General features: G+C 36.1%; 1 protein-coding gene across 2 annotated transcripts in view; it reads left to right on the top strand.

The window, feature by feature from the left end:
• The first annotated feature begins 505 nt into the window (after positions 1 to 505).
• The window catches only part of SLC30A9 (solute carrier family 30 member 9), a 34,178-nt gene continuing 16,436 nt past the window's right edge, over positions 506 to 18,247 (top strand). The window contains exons 1-15 of one of the 2 annotated variants that reach the window (XM_074541563.1): positions 512 to 765; positions 2,493 to 2,669; positions 5,036 to 5,098; positions 7,842 to 7,941; positions 8,723 to 8,815; positions 9,035 to 9,117; positions 10,132 to 10,190; positions 10,909 to 10,976; positions 12,303 to 12,405; positions 13,827 to 13,882; positions 15,087 to 15,222; positions 15,655 to 15,694; positions 16,151 to 16,222; positions 16,680 to 16,787; positions 17,687 to 17,852. In XM_074541563.1, the coding sequence (XP_074397664.1) occupies positions 669 to 765; positions 2,493 to 2,669; positions 5,036 to 5,098; positions 7,842 to 7,941; positions 8,723 to 8,815; positions 9,035 to 9,117; positions 10,132 to 10,190; positions 10,909 to 10,976; positions 12,303 to 12,405; positions 13,827 to 13,882; positions 15,087 to 15,222; positions 15,655 to 15,694; positions 16,151 to 16,222; positions 16,680 to 16,787; positions 17,687 to 17,852 (1,421 nt within the window). In that variant the 5' untranslated portion in view covers positions 512 to 668. Of the gene's footprint in view, positions 766 to 2,492; positions 2,670 to 5,035; positions 5,099 to 7,841; positions 7,942 to 8,722; positions 8,816 to 9,034; positions 9,118 to 10,131; positions 10,191 to 10,908; positions 10,977 to 12,302; positions 12,406 to 13,826; positions 13,883 to 15,086; positions 15,223 to 15,654; positions 15,695 to 16,150; positions 16,223 to 16,679; positions 16,788 to 17,686; positions 17,853 to 18,247 lie in introns of both variants that reach the window. The other variant, XM_074541562.1, reaches the window with a different exon arrangement.

Raw genomic sequence — 18,247 nt, 5'->3', positions numbered from 1 at the left:
AAGGAGGTGTAGCCGGGTAGGAGTCTTTCAGGTAGCAAGTGACAGGACGAGAAGACAGTCTGAAGCTGGGCCAGGGAAAACTTAGATTGAACATTAGGAAGAATTTCTTCATAGGAAGGGTCACCAGACATTGGAATGGGCTGTGCAGGGAGGTGGTGCAGCCACCATCCCTGGAGGTGTTCGAGAAAAGACTGGCAGTCGACAAGGCGTTCGGTCATAGACTGAACTCGATGATCTCGGAGGTCTCTTCAACCTAATTATTTCTGTGGCCCTATTAAAACATTCTCTAATGTATGTTTCACCTTTACTAAGCAATTCAACGCCTGTACGTTTGTTACTCGTAGCCGTATGCATTACCCACCACCAGGCACGGTAACAGAGCAGGGGCTACTCCCGAGCAGCTGCAGCCGGGACCGAGCCCTTTCCCGGGTCCGGCTCGGCAGCCGCGGCCCCGCTCCCGGGCCAGGCGCAGGCGCGGCGGGCGGGGCGGGTGAGTCAGCGCGGCCCGGCGGTGCCCCCGCACATCCGGGTGCCGCGGCGCCGCCCACCGCCGGCCTCCGGCCACCACCGCCGCCGCCCGGGGCCAGCGGGGGTCCGCCGCAGCCGCGCCGGCCTCCGCCGATGCGAATCGCCGCCCGCCTGCCGGCCGCTGCCCAGCGGCCGCCGCCATGATGCCGGCCCTGGCCGCCCAGCGGCGGGGCTGCCGCGGCCTCTACCGCCTGTACCTGCGGTGCCAGGCGGCGCCGCGGCCCCGCGCCTGCCACGGTGAGTCCTGCGGGGCCCGGGCCGCTGCGCCGCGCCCCGCCGGCCGGGGCTCGTCGGGAGCTGTGACGGAGCTCCGCCTGCGCCTGGGGCGCCGCGAGTGCCGGCGCTCGCAGGCGGCAGTGGCAGCCCGGGTCTCTCCCGAGGCGGTGGCACCGCTCCCGGCTGCGGGCACCCGCGGTCCGGGGAGCGCCGGCTGCTTCCCGAGGGTCGGCGGTAAAAAGAAGGAAAACGTGCAGGCGTTTTGCGAGCGCGGGGCCGGGCTGTCCTCGGCCGGGCTCTGCCAGCCCCGTCTGACGCACAGCGGGCGCGTCATGCCCGTGCCGGGCCCAAGTTTGCAGGAATTACATAAAATATGGCCCGGGTTTACAGGGCTGGTGTTGGTCCGAGGAGGCCACACATCCCATGGAATTTGAATTCCCAGCAGTTTTCCCCCTTTTTGCGTAGTCACGGTTAAATTGCAGCAAATGCTCTTTCTTTTTTTAGCGATTTCTTGTGTGTGCATGAATTAGTAGGTAAATGCCCTCTAAATGTGCTGATTAAGTTTCCCGTTTTTAACTGCTCTAGCATCACAAAGCGTAGGAAACAACACTGCTCATCTTGTACCACGTGTTTACTGTAGGGTTTTATAAATTCGTAATCAGTGAGTTCAGTGAACTGTGTTGAGTTCAGTATTGAGGGCTTTTGTCACGTTGTGACAGCTGTCAGTAAGCGCTGCCCTTTTTTAGGGAAATTTTTCCTTCAGTAAGGTTCAGGTCGGTGCATGTAGACGTGCAGGTGTACAGAACATAAAAAAAAAAAGGAAAGCTGTTGAGAGTTTTACAGAACGGACAATTTTGTAAAATACTATTTTTTTTTTTTTGTGAGAGCTGTGTTGTTCATGGTTAAGTGGTCATGCTTTGTATGGCTTTATTTACTGGCACCTCTTAATTAATTTAAAAATGTATTTATTTCTTAGTGAGTGCTTTCCGAAGCAGACAGTTTCCCTGCTGCATTTCTGGTTGGAGGTGCTATTTACCCTCTCTACAGAAGTATTATGCTCCCTAAAAGAAACTGCTTTTGGCTAATCTGTTGAGATAGAAGATTGCCTACCCAGAGTGGTTTCTCAATGGACTTTTTACATATTTATATTGTCATTTCTCTCTTGTGAATGCTGCAAAATCTAAAACACTTCCCTGTAAAATGTTTTGTACAATGTTTGCTTTTCTATGTGATTTCTGTAGCAACTGTGAAATTTGCACACAGTTCAGTTTCTCTTCATTGGTAAGCCATGATTTTTACAGAGTGAAATGAAATGGCAACCATGGCTAATAATTTTGTAGTGATCTGGATTTGTTCTTTTATCAATATATGGTTTTTAAAGACTTTGAGGCAGTGTGACTAGAATGAGACAATGTGTCACAAAGCTGATCTTGTCAAATAGCTTTGGTTTTGGTGTTTTTTTAACCCTTAAGAACATCCAGAGGTCTGGGAAAAATGCATACTGGAGTGTGGGAAAAACTTTCTGGTTTTAGAATGAAATTTAAAAGTGGATGTTTGAAGGGAGGTAGTGAAAGCATGCTATGTATTCTCATTTTGTAATTTTACCCATAAACATGGGTAAGATGAGCACATGTCAGTACTTAAAAGCTCACTTTCCATAAATTTTGCTGCCAGAGCAGGACTGCTTTTCCTTCTTTTTCCTTCCAAAATGGCTGCCTGAGACAGCTTTTTTTTCTTTCCCTTGATAGGATGGAAAGTTTCAATGAAAAGTGGGAGCCTGTCTTATATTCTGCCATGTAATCGCCTGCCTGTGCAGTTGATGAGTCAAGTGAGAGTTTATACCTCCAATGGTCAGAAGAAAGATCTTGGATCACAAGATACAAATGGATCACCCCATGGAGAAACCCTGCATAAAGTTGAAACAGGTAATACTAATCTACAATAAAGAGTATTTATAAAAATGTAAAAGCTTAACATATTTACTGATAACAGGGTGTTTTTTAATTGTATGATATTACGATTGCAGAATTCTTAGTATTTTGGGTTGTAGGCATCTCTATATGAAATTCAAGTGGATAAGCAGGGAGGAATGCTGAAATTTATTTCTTTGTCATTCTGATATTTTAAGGGTTTAAGTTTAGAGTAATCAAATTTAAAGTGATGGTGGAAAAAATGTGGAGGTTGAAAGGGCTTAAGTAATTCAAGGGATATGAAATGGGATGTATTACTCATCTTTCACAACTTTGCTTGCTTATTTGATTTATTTTGGTAGTATTTCTGGTGTGTTGTGTTAAAGGAATTAAAGGTTGAATGAGTGCCACTGTTGAGCATTGTGGACATGTCAAGGCCAGGATATAAATGACTGGTAAAGAAGGTTGAGCTGTTTCATCTGCTGTGGCTTTCTAATCTGACAGTTGTTAGAACTGCAGCATTCACGTTAAACATTTGATACAGTGTGCATAACCTGACCCTCCCTGCTCTTTGATTGTCGATCTGGTGCTTGTTAGGTGCTTGTGAAATTCAGAACTGTCTTGTCCTTGCTTCATTGTAGCATCCTCTATTTTTGGTACTTGTTAACTGTGGGACTGCACAGATACAGGCTCAGAATCTGTGCTTAGGAGATAACAGATGCTTTTCAAAATGAAAGCTCTCTTTCTTTGTGCTTTTGTCTACAATGGAGTGGTCTTCTAAAGAAAATTTCCTTTTCCTTGTCAGGATAGCAGTTATTTGTTCCTTCTTTAGTAACTTGTAAATTCCTGGGGTTTGCAACAGTCTTTAAAAGCTAGTAACTGTAGCCAGCTAAGAGGATTACATTCTGATGTTTGGAAGTACAAAAGTGATTCTTAAACATTATTCAGTCTTGAAAGTTCTATTATATCAACCTCTACTCGTCTGGAAAACTGATTGTGAATGGAAGTGTTCTGTATCCTTTTCCTCAGTGATGCACTGTGATTTTGTTCTGACTCTAAGCTGAGGTAGAAAACTTTGAAAGGGTACTTGATGTACATAGATCTCTGTGCATGGATATAATCTTAGTATTTTTGTGCTTTCCCAGGTAAGAAAATAAAGGAAAGAAAAAACAAAGGGATTTTGTTTCTTTTGTTTTCAAGTGAAGGGGATGACTGTTTAAGGAATGCTAGTTAGTTATAGTGCAACCTTATTTGCTATGTAGTAAGATCAACTTCATAAATTTGTAAGTGTTATTTTTCAAAAAAAGCATCCTTGAATTGTTATTAGCTGTAGTTCTCAGTTGCTTTTAGGGCATTAACTAATTGCCTTATTGAAACATAGTAATGTAGTACAGGCTTTGAGAGAATCTGATTTTGAAATAATTTAAGTACCATGTTAGGCTAGGAGTACCTCATTACTTAACACTAACCTGCTAAAAAATCTTCACTTTAAAAAATTATATCACTTTGAATAAGGTAATTTTTAATTTTGTGAATGATTATGAATGTCTGGCAAACCTCCAATGTTAGAGTGGTAGGGCACAAAAGAGTGAGTATATTGGTTTGACATGTTAGAACCCTAAGGTTTTTGTTCTGAAAGCTGTGTTGAGATGTGTGAGACAGGGATGCAATATTTGCTTGAGTTTCCAAGTAGTACTTCTGATTTCTAACTAGAAATCTCGCTAAAATTACTGCAGTTTGTAGTTTTCCAAATATTAAGATTCATTTCGCTATTGTAAGTTATATTTTGTTGGGTTTTTTAATAGAATCATATCCTCAGGTTTCAAAACCAGCTGAAAGACTTTGTTTTTGTTCTAGCTCCAGCTTGTTACCTATGAGTTGTGGGTTTTACTTTAAATATTTTGTGTTTTAAGGAGCTAACTTTTTGTAAATGAAGAACCTTACATCACTTAAAATTGAATCCCAGCTTGGAAGCTCTGAAACACTCTGATACATAGCAGCCATAAGCCATATAGAATTAATTATATGGCTTTATTATATTTTACTAACCTAAAGTTTTGCATAAAACTTGTCCCGAACCAGAAGTGCACTGTTAAAAAAAATATTTTTTTTTAAATTTGGGTGAAGTATGTTATAAATTGCTGTTCTTCTGCAAGCTGCTAGAAGTTTATTGATCAATACTATATTAAATATATTTGCTTTTGTTATTTTTTTATTTCTGTCTTTTGAGAGTTTTAAGTGTTGGAAATCTGGCAAATACATTTTCTAATTGTCAGGGTGCAGTGCAATATTGAGATATATTCTAATGTTAGTCAAACTCTTAACTAAAAAGAAAAGTAGGTACTTCTATATTTACAGTGAACTTTAATTTTATTGTATAGGACAAGATACAACCAATGCAGGACAAAAGCAGTCTTCACCTAAACAGCCAATCCAAGTAAAAGGTAAAGAAATACTTAGTGTATTGGAATTTTCCTGCTGTTTGCTAGCAGTCAAAAAAGGAAACTGTGTCTCCTCTTCCAGACATAAAAATTGTGTAAGCAAGTTATGTGAATAGCATTTTAAAGCACACTTGTGTGCCAGCTTTGTTTGGTACAGTTTGTTTCAAAATGACTCATAAAAACCAAGCATAGCACTATTCCTTCTAATTACTCACTCTTCTGTGTTTGTTTGTAATTTTCATTTAAGCTGCAGAGTTCATCAGGAGAAGACTGATTTGTTTTTTCATGTGCTGTTGCAGTCTGTCCTCCTTGTGTATTTTCAGTTGTGTCCATTCTCCCTCTCAGACTTAATGTGACTAAGCTGAATACTTGATCTTCCCTGTTCCTTGTTCTAAGTCTTCCTCTGTTCTTTCTTATTACTGAGTTAATCTAATCAGTGTTGCTTCTAAATATATTTTGACCACATGAACTGCCTAATCTGAGTTCTGTACAATTCCCAGTTGTGTGCAGTAATGTGGTGGGCTTGGCACTGGCTGGACACGAGGTGCCCACCCACACTGGTCTGTCACTCCCCTCCTTAGCTGGATAGGGTAGAGGAAATGGAATGAAAGGCTTATGAGTTGAGATAAGGACAGGGAGAGATCACTCACCAATTACTATCATGAGCAAAACAGATTGGCCTTGGGGAAAGTCAGTTATTTTATCAGGCTACAGTACTGAGAAATAAAAACTAAATCTTTAAATACCTTCCTCTAACCCTTCACTTCTTCCCAGGCTTAATCTTTTCCTGCTTTCTCTACCTTCTCAACCCCAGTGGTGCAGGAGGATGTCAGTTTCTTTAGATTTATTGTGTCTTAGTGTATGCCTGCGGAGAAAAAATGCAAGGTAGATAGGAGAAATTTCTGTGAAATAATTGTGAAAATAGATATATGTTCCAGTAAGAGTTTCCTCTCTCTTAATTAAAGATGTGCAAGGAGAAATGTTTATGTCAAGGATTTTGCTAGTGTCTAGAAAGTGGAATTCTAGTCTTAAAATGCTGCTCTGGCTTAGAAACTTACCACTCCAAATATTACTAAGTCTTGGAAAGACAGTAACATTTTTAAATGCTCACTAATCTTAAGTGTGCTTTTTAAAGGGTTTTAGTTACATCATCTTTTTTCTTTTGGAAACACCAAATAGAGGTTTTTTCCCTCCACATTTACTACAGTTTTATACAGTTATTTCAAACTGTATAAGGAGGAGGATTGTTGGTACGCTGTGCAATATACAATTACAGTACAATATATACAATGTACAATATGTAATTTATTTTAGTGAAATTTACCTGTATTTCTGAAAGGTGAGTTAGTAAGTTTTTTGATAAATCCATGTGTTGTTTTTTAGTGAGGTTAATATGAGTTGGGCATATTTTTGTTTTAAATAAAAGATGGGAAGTGTTTTTTATTAAAAATGATCAGTCTGTTCTAACCTCAGTAAATTGTGTGCTGTTTTTAGGAAATATCTTAAAGATTTTTTCATCACTTTCACTCAGGAGCTTTGTGGCATGGATGTGATTATTCAGGGACTTAAAAAATTCTTCAAGTTCAAATTGGATGAGAGAAATCAGATTATTATGATAAATATTAATACCTGTGCTGTTAGTGTGTCATGGGGAGTCAGCAATATATTTTGCTGTTAAGCATCAAAACACAGAAATAAGGCAATGTAGAATTCTGGGAAAAATTTTCTCAGAGTCTTTAAAAGCATTATCTTTCTGTAAGTATCCTGTGACTTTAGGAGTAGTTCTGGACCAGCTATAGAAATCATATCAATCCTGTCATTTATAAGAAGTTCATGTGTTTCCTAAAGTCTTCTCACCAGGAGAATCTGAGCTTTTTGTTTTAAGTTGTATTCTGTAATGTTAGTTACATTATAGTGTTTGTTAGTTGTGTTATATTCTTCTGAATGTAACTTGTCTTCCAATAAATGTGTTTTTAATGCATGTTAGTGTGCAGTGACTTACTTTTGAGATTAAGATGAAATTATGTACGTACGACCAGTAGAAAATAATAGCATAAATTTAAAATTCCATTTATAATTTCTCTAAATATGTGTGGTATTCTTTTCCTTGTGCATGAAAAATCTGATGTGATGAGAGGACATCTTCCAGACATAAAAAGCATTATAAATAAATCATGTATGTTTTTAATTGGTGTAAATGCCCAATGTTAAGAGTAATAAATTTGAACATAATAGTTGAGAAAAATAATGTATACAGTCTGTCTCATTTCTCTGTATGCTCTGCAAAGGTCAAAAGTCTTAACAGCAGAAAGTGGACCTAATTATTGGAAAAAATAGAAATGGAGCAGTCTGTTGCTATTTCAGTTTTTAGACCAAGGGCTTCCAAATGGCAATATTTGAATGAAACAGCTTTTTTTCAAAGGGTTTCCAAATGGCCATATTTGAATGCTATTTATGTAGCCAAGCACCATCTCTGACATCAGAGTTGGAGAAGTAGCTGACTGTGGCAGTTAGGTTTGAGAACCCTGGACTACAGCTTAGAAAGTAGCAGTTTTGGAGGTAAATCATTCTACCTTGCTCATTTCCACAATGAGGAGGATACCTTTCTGGCAATTTTCTGTATCACTGACACTGTTTTCCAGATTTCCACAAAGAGATATCACAATATGACACTAGATTGAATTAATTTTTGAAGTTTCTGCTATAGTTTCTATGAGTGACTTGTGTATCTATTTTTTTTTTAAAGTGAAACCAGTCCTTAAAAAAAGAGAGTACGGACCAAAATACACACAGAATAACTTCATCACTGGAGTCAGAGCAATAAATGAGTTTTGTCTTAAATCCAGGTATGATGGGTTTGAGTTGAGATTTAAATTCTGAATATTTGTTCATATGTGCATGAGAAGTAATTGTGATTGTAGAGTGATTTTGCACAAATTTTTCTAAATGTTTTTGTGGTGTACATAATTGTAAGTGGCTGAAGCTAGTTCTTGCTTAGTTTTACAGTGGACTAGGAGCTTGTACAATATTCATGTTTCAGTACTTGCTTCTTAAAGTAGTTGATTTGTACTCATGAGACCATAAATCTGCTTGGAGGGAGACACCTCTGTTCCTCCTGTTTTTACATAATGGTTTAGATGTCCTAATGTATAGCTCAGCACAGGAAATTTTGTCTGTTTCCCCAAGTAGCTTTGTTATCTTCAGCCTTTTGCAGTTTGTGCTCGGAGTGTAAATTTTGGGATTAAATTTTCTTGTCACATGACTGCTGATTTCCATTTAGGGAGGGTAATTCATGGAGCCTCTTGTTTGTCATATGTGTGCATTATCAGTTACATACAGATCATTCATTGAATGTTTTATTATTTAGTGTTTTAATTCTTTGTCTTCAGTGTGTAGTATTTCATAGTATGAAGACATGATTTGGACTTCTGGATGTGAAAAACAGTAGTTTTCAATGGAGGAGATCACTTTCTTCATGTTGTCTGTCTGTTCTGTTTGAATTAGACAACTTCACTTTTTTTTAGTAATTAGTAATATCAAAATGGTGGATCATCACCCAGACATAAAAGTCAAATTAGAACAATAAGTTCCTTTTCTTACACTAAATTCTTTGTCCACTTTCCTTAGTGATTTAGACCAGCTGAGAAAAATTAAACGACGAAGTCCCCATGATGACACTGAGACTTTCACGGTGTACCTGAGGTCGGACGTAGAGGCAAAGTAAGAACATTTGAAAAGGATGATGTGAGAGAGAGTAGAGTTTTAAAAGTCAGGTTTGCAATGTGAAAGGGCAGTAAGGTTTTCCATTTTCTATCTGAGCATATGTTATATCATGATTATATAATTACATTGTGTATTAAAAACTCAACAGTATGGTTTTATGCTTGAAAAAATGTTGCATGAATAGAAACATTTTTAAGATACTTTTACTTCATGCAGGTCTCTTGAAGTTTGGGGTAGTCCAGAGGCTCTTGCCAGAGAAAGAAAGCGACGTAAAGAGGCAGAGATCAAGTACAGAGAAAGTGAGTATGTAGTGTTCAAATACCTTCAAATGTCACAAGAAGTGTGTTTGTTAGGAATCTACAAGGTAGCATTACTTTATTGAAAGCTTGTAAATTTGTAACTAGCAATTGCTGACTAGGTTTTGCGGCATAATCTTAGAGTAAAATGTTACTATCTGTGCAGATACAGTCTGTTACTATCTTGCAATTTATCACCTTTCTGCTACAGGAAGAACATGCATTTGGCGTTCTGTGGACATACTCTTGAGGGAGGGCTTTCAGTTTTTTGATGATAATTTACATTTTCAATGCTTTTGCATTTTATCTAATTGAGAATTTTGAAAAGAGTTAAAACTGATCCAAATCTTTACACCATGACACTATTCATTAATTTTTTTCCTCTGAGAAGAAATCAGCTTGCCTTTGTGTTTCAGAAGGGGAGAAGTACGCCCAAATCATATTTTTTAATTTATGTAATATTATTTTTGTTATCCTTGCTGGTATTATGAATACCATGTACAGCCAAATCAGTAGTTCGTGACGTATTTGGATCTGTCTAGTCAGTAAAAATCACACAAGAGGCAATACTGCTTCAAGATACTTAGTCTGGTTGTGTACCTTAAAATGAGAGGTCAATTTTTTTTGGAACATTGTGCCACAAGAACACCCTTCTGTCAGAAAAGCTGGAACTGCAGACACTCGTTGAGGTATCTGTAAGTATACTGAAAGTGTAGTGAATAAAATGAAGTGTATAAATAAAATGAATTTGCAGAAGTATATTTTGAGTTTTTTCTCTGTGCATTATCATTTGTTGGTAGAAATGGTAACAATGTATAGGATCATTACAGGTTGTATTTGGCATTTTGCATGAGTGTATAACAACATGTGTTTCTGATTAACAACATCAAGGGAGGAATTCTTTCATAGATCATCTAGCTCTTATTAGAAGTCAGCTGCTGCATAAAAAAAGTAGACTTCATTTCCTAAAGCTACTGGTTGCTAATACATATTCACAATGCAAATTTTGTACTGCAGATCTGTTTAGAAACCAAAGACTGTTGTGGGAATACAAGGAGTTCTTTGGAAATACTAAGGTAAGGTCATTTTCAAGTGTTTGGCTAGAAAAGTATAGTGAAATGTGTTACGACACCTTTTGAAGGAAAATTTGTGTAACTGAATATTACTGGAAGATTTTTTTGCGCTGTAATATACCATATCTATATCTGATTGTTATGCAGTAGTAAATGTTGCAATGACAGCTTGAATGGGTTCCTACTGTGACAATGTAATCCACCAGAAAGAGAGTTTTCTTTCTTGCCTTCTTGTCAAAACTGCAGCTGTCAAAAATCTTGTCAAAATCATGCAACTCATGATTCCAAGTATAACCTATTACTATGTGTAGTGAATATATTGTTAATTTAAAAAACCTAAGTAAGTTTCTTTAAAAAAAAAGACCCAAGAAGATGATTGCTTTTGTCTATGCACTGCTGGCCCTTACCTTTTGCTTAAGCAGACACACACCCTAGATCTAGGTGGTTGGGTGTACAGAATGATTCCTTAGTGGGCTCTGGGCCTTATGGCTGCAGTGGCCTCTGCTGGAGACTTCATTGGAGTTTATCTCTTTAATGGCCAACTATTTGTAGAAATACATAAGATCCAACTGCAGTTTGGCTGAACATTTAGTAGTAAATTAGTTTCCTTTCAGAACTTTTGCAGTACAGGTCAGTGCAGAGTTTTTTATTTAATTTGTATGTTTGGTGTCTCATGAGATCAAGATTTAATTATTAAATAATCTGTTATTTCTTTATGTAGCCACGCTCCAGTACAGCAGCTATGTTTTTCAAGGGACCAGGGAAGGTGGTAATGGTAGCTATTTGCATGTAAGTAAAAAAAAAAAAAAGTCTTGTTTATGCAATAAAAAGTAATTTATTTATATTATCCTGGAAGTAGTAGCAGTGTGTGTATTTAAGATAAAAATGCCTGTGTCTGTAACTAAAGTTAATAGATTTATTTGTTTATTTAGAGGTAGAAGAGAATTTATGTGAATACATTGATCGATACATGGAGGTCAGGCATTGAATATATCTCTGATGAGAGAAGAGCAATTTTTTTGGAGTGTATTACCCTATAATAGTTTCTTAAAGTAAAAACCAAAATTTTGTAGGATCTGAAGCAGCAGGTATTTAAAGTTGTCCATTTTTCTTGCTCCTTCTTGAGAGGAAGCTTTTCATACATTTTAAAGAATTTTCTAAATGACCAACAGAAAAGAAGTCACTTTTCTCTGTAAACTGTTATTTCTTTTCTAATTGTAAGCTGCATTCTCAGAAGCTGCTGGGTTTGTTTCTTCTAACTTGAATATAATTTCTGGCACACGTTAAAATATGCCACTAGAAAATGTTGTTAATAGTTTCTTATAACACTTAATTTATTTAGATATTTTAAAAATTGGCAATAAGTGAAACTCATGTTAAAAATATAGAGGAAGATATTATAATTCTCTAGTCTTATTTTCTATGCAATATATTTGTAGCAATTAACCTACTGATTCTGATAATGTTTGAAGTGAGAATGTAGACTTGGACTTTGGAGTTAATAGTTACCTCTGTGCAACATAAGACAATGTTTACTCCAGTAAACCTGTAGTTGTAAAAATGTCTTTACAATTTACACTGAACATCTTAATGGAAAAATTCCATAGATAATTTTTACAATATAAGCCAGTGACAGCCTTGTCTTCCTGTGTGTTGTCTCACATCTGTATTCTACTGAGAATGGCTCAGACTGAGAATGAAGTGGGGAACCTTGCACTACAATATTGGTGGAGGATGTGTAGGAGGCAAATCATTGAAACAATAGATAAGGAAGTTGTAAAGACTTGTATTCTCCCACTGGTAGACAATTAGTTGTTCTGAGTAGTGAGTGTGATGGTAGTTTTCAGGAAGTGTAACTTATTTGGAACTGCTTAGAAGTTAATGATTTCTGAAAAATAAATTGTGTATCTTTATCAAGTTTAGCTGAAAGGACTTTTTTCACAGTAACCATGCAGAAAATCTCTATCAATTATCTGTTTGCACAGCTCTCTAATTATTAAACTGATATTTGAGTTGACCCCTTTCTGGCAGATAACACATGATTGTACTGCACTTCTGGCTTTGCTGGAAATATTTAGCATCAAATATTCTGTTATTTCTTCTCTTTCTTTTCAGAAATGGGTTGAATTTTTTCTTTAAGTTGCTTGCTTGGGTTTACACGGGTTCTGCAAGTATGTTTTCAGAAGCCATACATTCTTTAGCAGACACATGTAACCAGGTGAGTATTTTTTTCCATTCTGCTCAAGTTAGTACTTGTAATAAAACTGGGAATAAAGACAGATACTTACAGTAGTTATAATGCACTTGAATAAACAAAATAGGATGATTCTAAATTTGTATAAGTGTTAAAAGGAGAAGTCAGAATGTAGATTTTGAAGGTTTTTAGAAATAAGTTGAAAGAGTGGAGTTGCAATAAGAACTGTACTCAGCTACTTCATGGATCATGAGTGGTATTTGAAACTAAAATTATTTTGGTTTGTGTTTTGGTTAAATGTTAACTAGAAATGCTTTTTCTGTCAGTTACTATAATACAATGACAGACTTTGTTACTTATTCATCTCTAGGTAGAATAATGATGAAAATTTGAGCATCTTGTTTTCTTTTTCTATTTCTTGATTACCTATCAGCCTGTCACAGCACAAGTAGCCACATATGTGGCATGTTTACTTTGAGAAGTAGAGTGGCAGGCTCAGAATTGGATATGTAATATTAATGTGCAGGGATAAAATTAATGTTGTTTTCTCCAGTGTTTTCTAATTCAACTGCTAAGGCTGGCCTCCCCATTAATTTAAGTATTAAAGTGTGCATTTTTTCACTTGGCCAAGTGTGTCAATGTACAGGTGAACCAAGTTTGATGTGGTATTATATATATCGAAGAGCTATTCTGTTTTTTAAATATCAAAGTTGAAAGTTCTACTGAGATGGGGAGGGTTTGTTTTGTTTTTCCAAATAATTGAGTGTGTGGTTTTGGGAAAAACACAGGAGAAGCCTTGCTTCCTCAAAGCAGCTTGCTGCTGCTAAGACTAATTGTTACTATGTTTCATTATCCATAGTCTTAAACAAAACACATGCTTTGCAAAATTCAGGTTTAGGTTTATAACTTCCTGCATCAACTACTTAATACATGCCTAATTAAATATATCCCAGGTAGGGAATTTAGATAGCAAGAGGTTATTTCTTCCTTCAAAATATGCTGACAAGTTGCAGTGTAAAGTTACTGCTTTAAATGTTGTCCTCACCCTTCTACACCTCAGTCTCAGTATAGTTTCTCTTCCAGAGGGATTTATTTAAATAGCTTTGTTCCCTGAGCAACTTCATTCCTTCACACTGAAGCACAGTAACAACACCTGTGATTGCATGTAATGTTCATTTTCAGTTGTGATTCTAAAATTATAATTAACAGTAATTATGTATACACACACCATATAATTGCATATATATTATGTATGTAGGTATAACTAACAATTTTTTGGGAGTGGCAAATTTAGATTACAAATTTTGAAGATTATATTCCAGCTCTAATAAGATATCAGTAGCAAAGCATATATGCAGTTCAGCAAATTACATCTGCCTTTACCTTTCATGTTCAGTTGATACAGAAAGTTTCTAAATTTTTTTTAAATCTTTTGTCTTAAATAGGCATTGCTGGCTTTGGGCATCAGTCAGTCTGCAAGGACACCTGACCCTAGTCATCCGTAAGCTTTTTGAGTAAATAAAGATTTTGCTAACTATATATAGCAGTTAAGATCAATTCTTGTTTGTGCATCACCTTGTTCTTTTTAATTTGCTGTTTTCTGTCATTTCTGAAGCATATTATATCTGATTTTGCAACAGATAAAATAAGAAAAGGATTTTCTTTCAAGCTCTAGGAGTTGGAGCTTCAATGGCTTGGTGCATGTGTTGGTTTTTTTTTTTGGTAGTACACTTTTGCTATGTTTTATTTTAATTGTCATTATTTCTCTAAGGTGTTCTGGGCTCTTCTGCCTCTTCCAGCTAATATATCTACTTTTTAAACACTGTTCATATGAATCACGAGATTTTATAAAAAATAAAAATTACTGTCCTCTTCCTTTTTTCAACAAAGTGCTTTTATGCAAGCTCGTTACTTGTACCATAAGGAGATGTGTTTGATATAAACTGCTCTTTGTTTGTATCTAGTAATAGGAATATTACTTAATAAGTTCTTACAAGTTCATGAAAGTTATAAGCTGTACTCTCCATTATATTTTCTCAGTGTTGAGCAGTTTTATTCCTCACATGTTTGGACAAGTCATTAATTCTTTAAGAACTACTTCAAAAATACATCTAATTTATGGGATTAGTTATGCTTTTTTTCATTGATTGCATCATTAAAATTTGAAAAATTTAAATCTTAAACTTGTGCAAATATTCATCATATCTCATTTTTCCCTCTTGCTCCTTTCCCTTTTTCCTCAATATAGACAAAAGAAGTGCGCTGTTTGTAGATGGTGTTAAAACCAAAAAAAGGAATCAACACAAACTTCTGATATTGCTTTAATTTCTCCACTGCACTTAAAAACTGCCAGTGTTGGATGCCTGTAGTTAGCTGAACTACTGAGAGATGTGTAAATTTTATTCCCATTAAATTAGCTTTATGAATTATGTAGACTGGCTGCTCACAAAACTAGAGTTCATATTTAGAAGTAGCATTTCACTAAAATCCTAAAGTGGTACAAATGTTGTTTATTTTGGGGTCTTTTTAGTTTTTCAAGTAGGTTTTTTTTTTTCCCTTGGATTAGATTGGATTTAGCGGCTTTGTTTTAAATAGATCTCAGCTCATATGATGATAATTTAAGACATGTAAAAATTAATATGAGGCATGTTTGTGGAGATGTAGAAACTTATATTCCTAAAATAATTTTCTTTTCTTTCTTCTAGGTATGGTTTCACAAATATGCGCTATATTGCCTCCCTGATCAGTGGAGTAGGCATTTTCATGATGGGTGCAGGACTTTCTTGGTATCATGGGATCATAGGTTTACTCCACCCTCATCCTGTAGAATCTCTTCTCTGGGTAAGCTAATCTTGTTTGGTATTCTATTTAACACCAGTGACTCAATAAAAAATAGTGGCATAGTCTGAAATGCTCTTCCTGAGTTAGTCTGAGTCTCAGCACAATTAACTCAAACCATTTTTGATGAAAATGTGTTTTAAGAAAAAAAAAATCTTTAAACTATAGTTGATCCTGCAGCAAAATGAGCTGTTCTCTAAACCCTGCATCTTCCTTTCATATCCCCCCACTCCAAGAGGTCTTGCTTGCCTGTTTTGGAATATATTGCATGATCCAATTATTATTGGTTTGCTTCTGTTTAGGGATAATTACATGACACGGTGGGTAATGTGGTTCTGGAATGCTACATTTGGATAGCCTGTGGTGAAAAGATCTGTAGAAATATGCATATAATATAATATCATATCATATCTGATTCTTGTTTTTTCCATACAGGCATACTGCATTTTAGCAGGATCATTGGTATCAGAAGGAGGTATGCAGTTTCAAGTTTCTATTTAAGTATTTGTAATCTCTTAAGATAATAACATTTTACAAATGTCAGTAATTACAGTAATAATTGATCTTTGCTTACACAGTGAAATTTTGAGCTCTGTTGTTTACAGATACTTGTAAACAAAGAAAAAGTATCATGTGAAAACTTTTCTTTTTTATACATGTCTGTATAGTAAAAAGTTGGAGAACACAAAATTTGGAAAGTAGACATGGATTGTCTTTTTGGTATTAAACTATCAATGAATGTAACTGTTCTGATTTGTGTGGGAGACACACTTGTGGAAAAAAAAGTAACTATACTTTATTCAAAGTACCTACAATCAGAGCTTTCTTGATGATCTGTTGCTATGATAATATAACCAAAAGCTCCTCTTTTCAAAATGGAAACAAGTCCTTCTGCCTCTAGCAATTTTCAGCAACATCTTTGTTGTTTCAGCCACCCTGCTTGTTGCTATAAATGAAATTCGGAGGAGTGCTCGAGCCAAGGGTCTTTCATTTTATCAATATGGTAAGTATCATTATAGCAGTAAGGTATGTGGTGTTATTTAAAACACAGTCTGTTCACTAGTATTTCTATAATGATAGAAACAATTTTCTGTTTTTCCTTTTACTTTTCCCTTTATTGATCTGTTTTCTATTCTACTAACAAATAACATTTTACAAATTAGGTGAGAACTGTTGATTTAAGAGTGCTGTTAAACACTTGGCTAAGTGCAGGTATTTTTCATGATAAATGCCCCTTTTAATTTTTCTAACATTTTTGAGAAGCTGCCATAATTGGGCTTGTTCTGTTTATGTATAAATGCTTTCAGAATTGTGAGTATATGCAAAAATTCAGTTTACACCTATATAATTGCATAAATTATTCTTTTAAATTGCTGTTGTTAGTATAGTTTAAGTGCTATGCACAACATAGTAAAGCTAAATTTTCAGAGCAATGTAACTTTTTTGTGTTGTGTGTGCAGTTGTGCAGAGTCGTGATCCCAGTACCAACGTGGTGTTACTGGAGGATGCTGCAGCAGTCCTGAGCGTGGCTGTAGCTGCTACCTGTATGGGACTGACTTCTTTAACAGGTAAAATTCTGCACAGAGGCAGGCAGAATGTGGATTTTTTCCCATGTATGGATATGAACACAGAGCATTTAGTTTATATTGGTTGACTTGGTCTCTGTAAGCAGATCTTTGAGCTGTTTTGTCATACAAACTAAGTCGTTTTTTACTAAAGGTAAGATGATGTGTATGCCAAGTGGTTCAAAGTGCATCTTTGCTGCATAGTTAAATTTTCTAAAGAGGGATGATTACTTATTCATCTCTTTTTAAGTATTGATTTTTTTTTAAGAGAATAAATATTGGAATTTTGTTTCTTGTGGCTTCCAATGACTTAATTGCAAGTTTCACTTTTTATATAGAAGGAATTTTAAAATTTAATTTCTAGTTTCCTTCATCAACTTAAAAACACAGTACTATTTCTATAGGTCTGAACATGAATAAGTGTTTGAAATTAAGTACTGTATTCCAGAAACATTAATTTGCAAGTTAATACTTGCAAATTTTTTAGTTACTGATAGAAAACCACTGGATTTTGTGCTGCTACCTATGTTTCAGTGTATATAACTTTGTATATAAATTTATGTTTACTAATACAAAAACACAGACAAGAGTTTACTCATTTATTAGTCCTGCAGGAGACAGGAGTGGTCAAGGGACAGGAGGGACTTAAGGCTTTGTTTTATGATAAATTGTTTTGTTCCAGCTTCATCATGTTCCTCAATAGGAAAAAATTTCCACTGAATTAAGAGAAGAAAAAAGTAAAATAAATGATTGACTAAGAAAAAACCACACCAACCAAAAAAACTCACTAAAAACAAAACCCAGAAAACCCTTCAAAACTATGAACTCTTTTCAGTGTGAAATTAGAATTCTCTGCTATGTTTTAGAAACACTGTGAAACTAATTTGCTGTATCTCGTTTAGGAAACCCCTATTACGACAGTGTGGGGTCTCTGGGTGTTGGAACTTTGTTAGGAACTGTGTCAGCATTTCTAATCTACACTAACACTGAAGCCCTGCTGGGACGATCCATCGAGCCTGAGCAGCTGCAGCGGCTCACCGAGTTCCTGGAGAATGATCCTGTAGTAAGGTAAGAACCTCTACAGCTCAGTCTCTGCTGTCAGCAACAACTAACAAAAAGCAAGAAAACAACATGTAATGAGAGCAATCTGGTAAGATTATTTTTAGTGTGGAGTCTTCTATATTGGGATTCTAGAGTCTTTATTATTGCTAACTTCTATTTCTGTGCTAAAACTTTTAGTAAAATAATACTTGTACCTCTTGGGTGTTCAACAGCTAAAATAACATTGCAGATACATTCCAACTGTTACATTAATTACAGGAATTGACAATGACCTAATGAGAAAGCCATCACAAACTTTAAACTGTTTTCAAATTCATTAAATTCAAGCACTTTAATGATACTGTTATGTTGCTTGAATAGTTTATTAGCACCTAAATATTTAAATTCTGTTACTGTTTATA

The sequence above is a fragment of the Zonotrichia albicollis genome, chromosome 5 (assembly GCF_047830755.1).
Source record: "Zonotrichia albicollis isolate bZonAlb1 chromosome 5, bZonAlb1.hap1, whole genome shotgun sequence".
NCBI classification, from domain to species: Eukaryota; Metazoa; Chordata; class Aves; order Passeriformes; family Passerellidae; genus Zonotrichia; species Zonotrichia albicollis.
This window is presented reverse-complemented; position numbering and strand designations above follow the sequence as displayed.